Raw genomic sequence first — 12,398 nt, 5'->3', positions numbered from 1 at the left:
CCTGTAGTCCCAGCTACTCGGGAGGCTGAGGCAGGAGAATGGCGTGAACCCAGGAGGCAGAGCTTGCAGTGAGCTGAGATCGTGCCACTGCCCTCCAGCCTAGGTGACAGAGCGAGACTCTTGTCTCAAAAAAAAAAAAGATTCTCCTGAGTTTGGTCCCAAGATTCTAAGATTCAAAGTTGGATCATACTGGGGTGACTGTTAAGATAATAGCAGGGAGCAGCAGGAGCCTATGACTAAAGCTTCCATCCTCATTCCCCCCCCCGCCCCCGCCACCTCCATCTCACCTCCCTTTCTAGATCCTCTAACCTCCGCACCCCGGACTCTGCCTTTCAGAATACTTTTATCAGATAGAGAGGGGGAAACCAGATGTATTTATGATAACTGAAAACAAAAGAGCTGGTAATTAAAAAAAATTCTTTTTTGTTTAAACTGAATAAATAAAGCTAAAACACATTTTTGTGTGGAACTTCTTTAGCAGTTTTGCAGTGTCAGGCCCACCATATTTAGAAGGGAATGTCTGAGGTAGAAGGATTCTTAGATGCTATCCAACCCCACTCTCTCTTTTAACAGGTGAGGAAACAAGTCCAGTTAAGCTGAGCTGCACACAGCTGCATCTGTGTTTCTCAGGGAAACAGATTTCCCCAGATTCCTAAACAGCAGGCCCTTCTTGCCCAACGGAGCTTCTACTGGACAAAAAGAAAAGTAAAATAGAGCTTTCTAGACACCATTTTCCTGGACTAAATTCAACTTGGGTCAGTTCTGTCCTTACAGGTGTGAGAGACAGCTGCAGAGTGTAACAGACCCCAACAAAAGAAGGCAGCTGAGGCTAAAGTGGGAATAAATTAGGATCCATTTGAGAGAAACTTCCCGAGATGAGGCACTACTGAACTTATAAATAGACAGATGGCTGGGAATGGTAGAGGAATCTCCTTTTCTATCTGTCTGAATTTGTTCATTTGTGCTTCTTAGAAGCAAGGCAGTGAATAGATTGGGTGGCCTTTTAAGGTTCCCTCCTGTCCAAGGACTATTATTGAATTAGGTAATATAATAAAGGTGAATCAAAACTGAAATGCTCCCCAAACCAATGTTAACTGGAATGCAGCTTCATGAGGGAAAGTGCGGCTGAGCTCTTAACTTCTCATTTCCCCTTTGATACGCAGGGATTTGCAACATGGGGAAGGGAGCCAGCTGGTGTAGCTTTTTGGTGAAGAAATATGCTACTATTAATACAATGGTACAGGATGAAAATGGACTCAGAACCTTCCAGAAGAGAGGAGAAAGAAGCTGATAGAAACACGGCAGCGAGGTATTCTCATTGAATTAAACTCTGATATATTTGCTTTCTTTTCTTCTTTTTTTCTTTTTGGAGACAGAGTCTCACTCTGCCATCCAGGTGAGTGCAGTGGCAATCATGGCAGCAATCCTGGCAGCCTTGAGCTCCTGGGCTCAAGTGATTCTCCCAGCTCAGCTTCCAGAGTAGCTGAGACTACAAGCATGTACCACCACACCCAGCTAGTTTATTTTTTATTTTGTAGAGATGGGATCCTGCTATGTTGCCCAGGCTGGTCTCAAACTCCTGGGCTCAAGCATCCTCCCGCCTCGGCCTCCTAAAATACTGGGATCACAGGTGTAAGCCTCGGCCTCCTAAAATACTGGGATCACAGGTGTAAGCCACCATGCCTGGCCTATGTTAGCTTTAAGTAACAGAGAAGGGCAAGAGGTATTGTTTTTTTTTTTTGTTTTGTTTTTTTTTTTAAGATTGGGTTGGTTCCCCATGTTCTTTGAGATTTCTTAAAAATACAATAGCCACTGTAACCACAGACAGCTCCATACTGCAGGACAGGTCACCGCACAACCCCTTCTAACTAGAGGAAAGGGACCCCCAGTGAGAAGCCATTAACAAAGGCAAAAGACATGCAAAACAAACAAAATAATCATGACAGAGAGAAGGCCAGCAGCCAGTCTGGCTCTGTTCTTCCCCCCTCCTGCTGCAGGCACCTCCAGACAAAGTAAACAGTTAATTTGTTCACCTGCAGGCTCTGGGCAAACAGAGGCCTGGTCACACCTGAGTGGATAACTCGATTACCCCTGTAATGCCAGCGTGGTAATGTACACAAATTCTATTACACGGCAAACCTTGCTTTCGGGCATTTGAAATACCAATCAGGCCAATGTCCACTCCCTTCTTTGCTTCCAATTTATTCTTGGTGTATTGGAGCTGCACCTAAATGGCACTAGGGTGGTACTGAGTTAAGGATCCAGGAGAAATCACTAGAAGATTGTGATCTCCTCAGCAAGGCCTGCAGGCCTCCTACTGTCTTGCAAACAAAGGGTTGGGTTTGAATTGGGTCCGTTTTTAAAGGGCCCTGATTCTGTTGGAACCATGGAAAGGTGCTGTGGGTCAGACCTAGACTGTTTCCTAAGGTGCTTATGGTATATCTCAAACCGAAACGAACCTTTTCCCAAGGTAGTAAAATTCACAGAATAAAGATAAAAGATATTGACACATAAAAAAAGAAGAAAGATAAACGATAAATGATAGATTAATAACCAATGGGTTTTTAGTTTTCCCTTATGGAATCCACATACTCAGCAATTAAAGAGCAAGTTGTGCCTATTTCAAAAATGTGTTTGTGGAGATTGATTGGCTGCATAGAGAGAGGGCTTTTTAATAAGTGCTAGGGACAGAGCCTATTATTTTAGCTCACCCATAGAATATGTATGGTCTTTCTTTACCAACATGATGCTACTGATCCCCCAAACTGTAGCCCATGAGTTCTGAATCTTCTTCACATCAGTGATTAATCTGTAATAATCCACCCTTTTTTTAAAAAACCAGTTTGTTTATGGTCAACAGTACTATTTGTGAGATGGTTAGCTGGAACTAGGGGTTAACTTGTGACTGAGGAAGAGAATAAAGTTAGCTGACCTGTGTGGGATTGAATTCACTCTCTTGGCCTTATCAGCAATTGCTGAAACCAATTGAGTTAACTAGCTCTGACTCCTCCCCCATGCATAATTATGTTACAGTCTTGTTTATCTATAAATGAAATAAGAAGGCAGCTTACCTAGCCAGAATGTTTTCAATAGTATTATGTGGTAATAAATTATGTACATAGTGATGGCCTTTAAGCACAAGTCCCTGAGAAAGATTAAATTTTGATTGGCATAGTTTTGGTATAATACCAATTTTATTGCATTTTTTATTTTATTATTATTTTTATTATTTATTTATTTATTTATTTATTTATTTATTTATTTTTGAGATGGAGTCTCGCTCTGTCGCCAGCTGGAGTGCAGTGGCGTGATCTTGGCTCATTGCAACCTTCGCCTCCCGGGTTCAAGCAATTCTCCTGCCTCAGCCTCACAAGTAGCTGGGAATACAGGCGTATGCCACCACACCTGGCTAATTTTTTGTAGTTTAGTAGAGACTAGGTTTCACCATGTTGCCCAGGCTCTTCTTGAACTCCTGAGCTCAGGCAGTTTACCAGCTTCGGCCTCCCAAAGTGCTAGGATTGCAGGCGTGAGTCACCATGCCCTGCCTGGCCTTGTATTTTTAAATGTGAAATTGGTTCCTGAATCTGGAATTTCATGTAAAACTTTTCCTAACAATTATGAGTAAATGGGAATTTATATACGAGGGAGCCATGGGAAGGGTAGGACATGGAATAATTCTGTTTATGGTGACTAAATCAAGAATGAAAACATTGACTTTCGATTCAAGCCCCACGGTTTCTGTCCTTACCTTGCTCAGAATGCGGATGAGGTCACCCCGTTGGAAGGATAGTTCATCTGGCTGGTCACCATGGCAATCCCATAGGCCCTGGTAGTAACTGGCATAGTCTGCTGATCAAAGAGTGGAGAAATCAAAGTTAAAAGGACTCTATTTTTTCCAAGGAGCCCATGTTTTTGCTGCAAATGGAAACCAGGGTTCTGATATTGTCCCTAGGAAACCTCAGATTAAGGGGAGTTGAGATGAGATACAGCCGAACACTCAGCATGAGCAAAGGACTATGGGAGAAGGAGATCATTAACTAACATTAAATATTTAAAGATCACTCCTAGTAGGATGCCGTTCAACAATATGATAAATATATTTATTTATTAATAAAAGAAAATCAGGCAGGTAATTTTTCACTTGGTTTGTAAGTAAGCAGTGCAGAGGTTTCCCGCTAGACTTTCCTGATTCAGGGCAACTAAACTATCTAGTTTTTCTCTTCATTATGTATTTGAAGGATCAAAGTAAATCTGTGACTTCTGCCTATTTACAAGAAAGGCTGAGTCAGCTAGCAGGCTTCTGGATCACAGCTCACTTTTCGGCCTCCTTTGTCCATAGGAACTTATCCTGGGAACTTCCCACCTAGGTACTATATGAAGTAATCACCAATAAATACTGAAACGAATAGCCCAGTCTTTAAGTGGAACCAAGGGGGTGTCTCATCCATTACAACTAAATTCGGGTGGGCTGGCCCTTTTCCAGCATCTCATTTGTAGACCCTGAACATGTCTGCCAAGATTTATCTGCAAGCCCCAGGGGAACAGAAACCAAAGTGATCTGCATTAAAAATGAAAGCAACTGAAGACGACAAACCAAGCTTTAGAAGCAGCTGGAGAGATTTACTGAGCTTCTCAGCAAAACTAGATGGCAATGATGCCACAGGACAGCCATCGATTCTTAACAATGAAGAATTTGTATTGATCTTCTACCCGGAAAGGTTAAACACTAGAGTACGAAGTGGGAGAGGATCTGGGGATTTGAATGGCAGGAGAGCTAATGCCCACTAGACCAGGGATGCTCCTTGTTCCTTGGGGTGCTCTGTATCAGAGCTGTGAACAAAGCACCTACAAAAGATGAAATTCAATTGATGGGAGTCAAGAGTCCTGGGTTCTAATTAAAATTCACATGACTTTGGGGGATTCTGTTCTATAGATTTCCACCTTTCCCTTTATTCATTTTACCCTCCCATGAGCAGTGATGGTACTGGTGACTGAGGACAGGGCAAGTGGGCAGTAGGGGCACAGACACCTTCCCTATATTTGCTTTTTTTCTACTTGTTCCTGACTTATGAGCAATTTAAATAATAAAGACACAGAGGTACAAAATCCCTATATGTCTCTGGAAGAGAACTTTGGTAGGAATCTTAAAGGGTACAAAAACAGAGGAGGGAGATAACTATTTAGTTAAGACTCAGATACTGCAAACAAAAGTAAAAATGTCAACCGTATAGAAATTCAGGCATATTTTCTTCACACATAAAATTGTCTGTGTGTGCAGTAGACAACAGAGGGCAGCAAACAAGATAAATACTGTGAAAACATTCTGCCACAGAGTTGATAATATGTTTAGAAGAAAAATACTTTGGGAGAAATATGTTAACTATTGAAAAGACAAAGCATACATTTTTGGAAATACAAGTACATGAAATAATAGAGAAATATCAATCCCTGAAAAATGAAAGTAGTTTTCCCAGAGGATATATTATGAATTTTCAATTTTAATGGAGTTGATTAATCACTCCAAGATTTTGACTAAATTCAGGAATGAAAGGATATTGACATCAATATTTTTCATGGATTTATATATGTAAAAATGGTAGAGAAAACCATTTTTTAAAAAACAGATTCTAAAACCATAACAATATTTCTGAGTGTTAAGGAGACCAACAAGGTTATCTTGGTCTTTTCTGGTGTAGCAGATAGTCACTTTGGAGTATGGTTTCCTACTGTGTGCCTGGATGTGGGATAGGTCCTAATACTGAGTGCCTTTTTGGTGTATACATAAAAAGTGATTTGACATTGGGTACATATAGGCCTGGGAAAATATCTGGAGAAAGATTTATTCTAAAACCACAACAGATCACAGGGAAAGCAAGAAGCTAGGAGAAAAACAGAAGCCTTCCAGGAAAGAAAGAAAGATAGAAAAGGTCTTTGATGTTAAAGGCCAAAGAAAAAAGAGTTCAGGAATCCAGGAGATGGTTTAGTTCAGTCCAAGAATAGGGATTGTCAGAAGTAGAACAGCTCCAAAAAACAGGCAGAATGAAGGGCTAAAAACTGGGAAAAGTTTGAACTTGCTAGCTAGCTAGAAGTATTCTATATTAAGGAAATCAGTGAGGGGTAATTCCTTAGCTGGGCAAGATGACTCCATACTGCAGACTTCCTGTTAAATACACATGTGATATGCATTTATGTCTATGTGTGCATGCAACTTCACTAATTCATTTCTCAGCATCCAACAGACATGTATACAGTACCTACTAAATGCTAGGGACTGTGTTAGATACTGGGAATCCCACATTGGCCACATATGAGCCCTCCTTTCAAGGGTACCTTCTAGTCAGGGAGGCACCATGGAAAAAACAGTTACACAAATGTTTATTTATGATTATGATATGTCTGTAAAGGAGAAGTTGAGGATGCTGTGTGTAATAGGGAATCTAACATAGTTTGAGGGATCAGAAAAGGCTTTTCTGACCAAGTGGGTGTTATTTAAAGACCTTGAAGAGGGGAAAGGATAAGTTGGAGGAGGGCTGCATTCCTGAAGCTTGGCACCAGCAAGAGCTTAAAAGCCCAGAAGTCTGCAGGGTTAGTCCAGCTTCTCCATAAACCTGCCCAACTCATCCTATAAACAAGATAATGCATCAGGAGACTTTGATTTCTTTTCTTTTTCTTTTTCTTTTCTTTTCTTTTCTTTTCTTTTTTTTTTTTTTTTTTGAGACGAAGTTTCACTCTTGTTGCCCAGGCTGGAGTGTAATGGCGCGATCTTGGCTCACCGCAACCTCTGCCTCCTGGGTTCAAGGGATTCTCCTGCCTCAACCTCCCGAGTAGCTGGGATTACAAGCATGTGCCACCTTGCCCAGCTAATTTTGGGTTTTTAATAGAGAGGGGGTTTCTCCATGTTGGTCAGGCTGGTCTTGAACTCCCGACCTCAGGCGATCCGCCTACCTCGGCCTCCCTCCATCCGCCTACCTCGGATTATAGGCATGAGCCACTGCACCTGGCTGACTTTGATTCCTGTAGAGCAGAGAGAGGAACTGAGAGCCCAAGGGTGAGGCTTGCCTCTATGGTCTGGATTTAGATTCCTTTAGGCTTACACTACTCTGGCAGGCGTCTGAAATCAGAAATGGTGCAGCATTCTGACCATTTAATTAATTCAAAACATCCTCATTCTCATTTTGAGGACATTATTCCATCTAATTATTTTTTTTCCAGTCTGTCCATTTGGAATGAAAAACAAAAGAATAAAGCTTAATGCCAGCATTTCTCAATGTCTCTCCAAAAAACGTAACTCTGCACTAAATAAAGCCTGGTAATTCAAAAGCAAAGCACTAATATATTCAGCATAAAACAGACAGAGGACCTAGAGCAATAATGACACCACTAATAACTAAAACAGTTATAACAATTAACAACAATTACAATGATAGAGAAGCTAATGGGTATGATCACTGCATTTAAATTGCTAGCAGAGCTGAGAAGGGCTTTTTCTAGAGAAAAAAAAAGCAGCATCTTACTCTCTTTATCCTATGTAACGGAAGCTAAACTCCAAGCAACCAAAATATCATAAGAAGAATAGCAACAGACCAAGTTAAAAAAAGTATTGGTTTCTTTTTTCTATTTATTGCAAAGCATTTGTCATTGCATGCCAGGTTCTTTACAACTAGTAACAGTCATTTCTCTTGTAACTGAGGCCAAGTTGGTGCTACTGGTGACAGAGTCAATGTCTGAAAATTAGCCTCTACGACGAGCAAAGTTTTAAGGTAAAGAGGACCAGGACATCTCTCTGCCTTTCTCTTTCCTTAGGGACAATAAAACCTGACTGTTCCTTCCAGAGTTCAGCTTATGTTTGGGAGTCACTGGGTAGTGACAGAATTCAGGCTGTGACCAGGGAAAAGTGGCTAAAGGCAGGCCAGCAAGTTATTCACATTTTCTTGATTACTAAAATGATTGTGTCAATAAGGCCTGGCATTAAGTACAACCTCTTAAGGTATGGAAAAGAGAAACAAAACGTGAAGACGGATAAAGCCAGTCCTACGAGAGGATGGGATGGTGGGATGGTGAGACTTGGACAAAAAACGCCAAAGTAGTGACCCTTTGGAAGTAACTTAAAATGTTCTTTAAGCCAGGTCAGAAAGGTCCAACATGTTCAGTCCATTCAAGTAAACTCTGATAATTTTCTTTCTTTTTTTTTTCCTGAGACAGGGTCTTGCTCTGTCACCCAGGCTGAAGTGCAGTGGCACAATCATAGCTCACTGCAGCCTCGAACTCCTGGGCTCAAACTATCTTCCCCCTGCAGCCTCCTGAGTAGCTGGGACTACAGGTGCATGCCACCACACCCAGCTAATCTTTTTAATTTTTTGAAAACACAGGATCTCGTTTTGTTGCCCAGGTTGATCTCAAACTCCTGGGCTCAAGAAATTCTCCCATCTTAGCCTCCCAAAGTGCTGGAATTACAGATGTGAGTTACTGCGCCCAGCCTTGATAGTTTATAAACTATTTTGGAAGGAAGCTATGAAAATATTTGCCAAGCCCTCACTGACTGTGGCACCAGAGGAGGAAGAGCAATTGGATAATATCATTTACTTATTTCATAGTGCTTTAATCTTGAGTTTTGAAATTACTGTGATCCTAGTGTTATAAGTATGATTTGGAAGTGGAGTACACTCAGATTCTGATTTTCATGTCATTTACTCTTTTCATTGGGCCAAAATTTTAGCTGGTTGATAATCAGCTCATGTTTGGTCTTGGAAAACAGGCTTCAAAAGGTAAGAGCTGCAAACACCTCTGTGGTTTCCCTTTGTTTCTTTCATGTAGTAGTTCACTCTATTGGTAAGCCTAAAGTGAGAAGAGGGCCTCAAAGATGGAGTGGTATAAGCAACCATTTTTTGGCCCTCTTGAAAGTAATCGTTTGCTTATAAGACCACAACAGTGTGATCTGTGTCTACTTTTGGCTTAGTGTGCCCACAATTTCAGAGTTGGGGTTGGGGGCAGACTGAGGGAGGTAGGGTGGGAGGGGTCTGTTTCAGGTTTTCCTTGGTCAAGGATTTTATGTATCTAAGGATAATTTGTGCCTCCAGGGTTGCTTTTTATTTGACATAGCATACGCAAACAAATGGCCGTAATTTTTATAAAAACGAACACAGAGGAAGTTTCATTTTTGGTTACCTGGAGGTTACCTTTTCATGATAAGGAAAGGTGATAAACTCATTACCTAAGACCCTTAGTGTTAGACTATTGGGCTGATGGGTTGGAATTTAGTGAAACTCTGAGGTGTTGAAGAGTCACTCATTAAAATAACCCTGTTACTAACAGTTATGCTGTAAACTGAGCTCTTTATAGATTGAGCAATCAATACTACAAGGCTGTGATAGATTTTCTAGGTAACAGAATGAAATAAAAGAAATTACATCTTACAGGGTCATTAACACTCAATAAGGATGAACTGAATCCCTTCCCCCACTATTCTGATAAGATCTAGTTGGGCCTTAAGAATGTTAGCAATTCCATCAGGGAAAAAAGCACAGCATTCAAGGAACAGGATCCATCGAGGCTGGAGAAAAGTACTTGGATTTTAAAAGTAACTCTGCTAGCCATAGCATCTTTTGGGAAAAAACGAAGAAGGGAAAGGTCAGCTTGCTTAAATTTTTTTTTCTCCCCAAAAGCATGTTAACACCTGAGAAAAGGCTGGTCACGGTGGCTCATGCCTGTAATCCCAGCACTTTGGGAGGCCAAGACGGTCGGATTGCCTAAGGTCAGGAGTTCCAGACCAGCCCGGCCAGTATGGTGAAACCCCGTCTCTACTAAAAGTACAAAAATTAGCCAGGCGTGGTGGCACGTGCCTGTAATCCCAGCTACTCGGGAAGTAGAGGCAGAAGAATCACTTGAACCCGGGAGGCAGAGGTTGCAGTGAGCAGAAATAGCACCACTGCACTCCAGCCTGGGCAACAGAGCGAGACTCTGTCTCAAAAAACAAACAAACAAACAAAAAAACACGCACCTGAGAAAAACTAAGTAGCCCAAACTTGTGTAGCTTGTCTATGACATAGGAATTCACACTGTCCTAGAGCTCCCTGCCTTTTAAATGCCTTCACTGGGGCTGCCTGCCCTTCCCCCAGACCTCTATCTTTTATTGTTACAAAACTAAATGATGACATTTGGATTTATATATATTTCACCGTTTCTATAGTGCCTTTGGAGATAAGGCACTATATAAAATCAATCGATAAATAAGTAAACACAAATAATAAAAATTCCTGCCTCAGATTCTGCAGAGAGAGCAAAAAGTCCTCCTGTTTTTTAATCACTAAGTCACCAATCATAACTGGTGGGAAGTGTAAACCATAGAATCATATTCAGAGCTTGCTGTACTTTAACAACACTTGTTTTGGAGGCAGGAAGCATGAGGAACAAAAGGGTTTTTTTTTTTTTTTTTTTTAAAACCTATTTGAATTATAGTTGTAGGAACAGTTAAGAAATAAGGCTCCTTTCACCTCCCAGATATAACCTTAGAGAAAGAGGTGGAAGGAGGAAATGAGATGAGGGAGGAATCTGAAACTGGATTCTAGACTGTGCTAAAAGACCGATGCTTCCTGAACGGAGTTTAATATGAAATTGGCCATAGGAAGCTTACAGTTACTCCACCCAAGCTGTCCACATGAAGCGTTTCTTTTCTGCACTGGTGATAGAAGTTGGTTGAGAAAAGATATATGTGGAACATGGGTGGGTCAGAACAGATTTTCATTTGGAATTCTGTACAGTAAGTAGAAAATAGAAGGAAACAGGTTTCAGAATGGACCTAATCACATGTGTTCGTTATCATGAGGTACTTGCAGCTACACTCACATACCTCCATACCCGCCTCTCCTGCTTTCTTTCTCTCCTGCTTTGGCACATGACTTCTGAGGCTGCATCTTCGTTGTCTCTTCTCTTCCCTAGGAGAAGCTGGACTCTTAGGAAGTTGAGTCCTGAACCTTTTAAGTGTTCACTTTCTGTAGAGAATGAACCTAGAAATGGGGATTTTGCTGGATGGATAAGGAAGAGAAGAAAAAGCACAAGGAAAGGAGAGAGGAGAATGGGAAAAGACAGGGCCAGATAACGGAGAAGAAGCAGGGAGAGAAAGAGGGCAAGAATTCCTAGGCTTAAGATTTTCATAGACTCCCTAAGAAAAATATCAGCCAGTATCTAAATCAGTCATGATTAGGGCTCTGCTGATGGAACGAATGTCCTTGAGGTGGCCCTTGCAATGTGCAGCATTCCTTTACTGACAACCATGGACTAGGTCCTTGGTCCACTTAAGGAGGCTTCAGAGGGGCATCTGACCTTTGAAAGGATGGGCTCACTAACAGCCTGAAGCATGGTTAACAGTCTGGGATGAATAAGATGTAATTTTATATTCAACAAACCTGTTACATATTCATTTCCAAATGTGCCTGGAATCAAACCAGGCCATCAGAAGTCAGCATCACCAAGCAATTCTATCTTTCACCCCGTGTTCACTTTTCAGATCTGACACATTTCCATTTCCCTCTGAACTTGCAATCTCTGGGCCTCTCAGAGAGGAGACATTTCCATTCTTTCCGTTCTCAATCCTCTGATCTCTTAGAGATTGAGGCAATTCTATTTTCACTGTACTGATTTAAGAAATACTGATAGGAAAAAATAAATATCTGGTTTGGCTTCCCACCCTCTCTAGGATAAATCTTGGTTGTTCTGGGAACATTAATTAAAGTGAATGGATGGCTGCTTTTAAAGTTTAGGTATTTCCCAGTCACTTTATTTGGGGCTTTGGGGTTCACACACAGATACCCTCTTAATTATTGAGTCCAGTAATTTTTATAGTCTCAGAGAAAGGTGCTTTCTCTAATCAGAACCCCATAATGTCCTACCCAGTGCCTGTGCATTTAGAAGCTCTTATACCTCCTTTTCGTCGAGTGCCACTCTCATCCTCTTCTAGATCATGCTCTTCATCTGGGGGGATAAATGATCAGTATTAGCAATTAGTGGTTCACAGTCTCATTTTTTTTTTTTTTTTTGAGATAGAGTCTTGCTCTGTTGCCCAGGCTGGAGTGCAGTGGAACGATTTTGGCTCACTGCAAATTCCACATTCAGGGTTCAAGGGATTCTCCTGCTTCAGCCCCCTGAGGAGCTAGGAGTACAGGTGTCTGCCATTATGCCAGGCTAATTTTTGTATTTTTAGTAGAGACGGGGTTGTGCTATGTTGGCCAGGCTGGTCTAGAACTCCTGGCCTCAGGTGATCTGCCCTCCTTGGCCTCCCAAAGTATTGGGATTACAGGTGTCAGCTACTGCATCCAGCCAGTCTCACGTTCTTTATATGGAGAGGTTCCCTTTCTCTGAGCTCATCATATTCTCTTTTTTAAGGAAAGTTTAATTACTGTGTT

General features: G+C 41.4%; 1 protein-coding gene across 1 annotated transcript in view; it reads right to left on the bottom strand.

The window, feature by feature from the left end:
• The window catches only part of SKAP1 (src kinase associated phosphoprotein 1), a 298,502-nt gene that overhangs the window by 25,214 nt on the left and 260,890 nt on the right, over window positions 1–12,398 (bottom strand). The window contains exons 10-11 of the mRNA XM_011999385.1: window positions 11,917–11,967; window positions 3,749–3,849 (exon numbers count right to left, since the gene is read on the bottom strand). Of these exons, the coding sequence (XP_011854775.1) occupies window positions 3,749–3,849; window positions 11,917–11,967 (152 nt within the window). The remainder of the gene's footprint in view (window positions 1–3,748; window positions 3,850–11,916; window positions 11,968–12,398) is intronic.

This window comes from Mandrillus leucophaeus, unplaced genomic scaffold, assembly GCF_000951045.1.
Source record: "Mandrillus leucophaeus isolate KB7577 unplaced genomic scaffold, Mleu.le_1.0 Scaffold59, whole genome shotgun sequence".
NCBI classification, from domain to species: domain Eukaryota; kingdom Metazoa; phylum Chordata; class Mammalia; order Primates; family Cercopithecidae; genus Mandrillus; species Mandrillus leucophaeus.
Note: the sequence above shows the minus strand (reverse complement) of the source record. Positions and strands in the feature narration are given on the sequence as shown.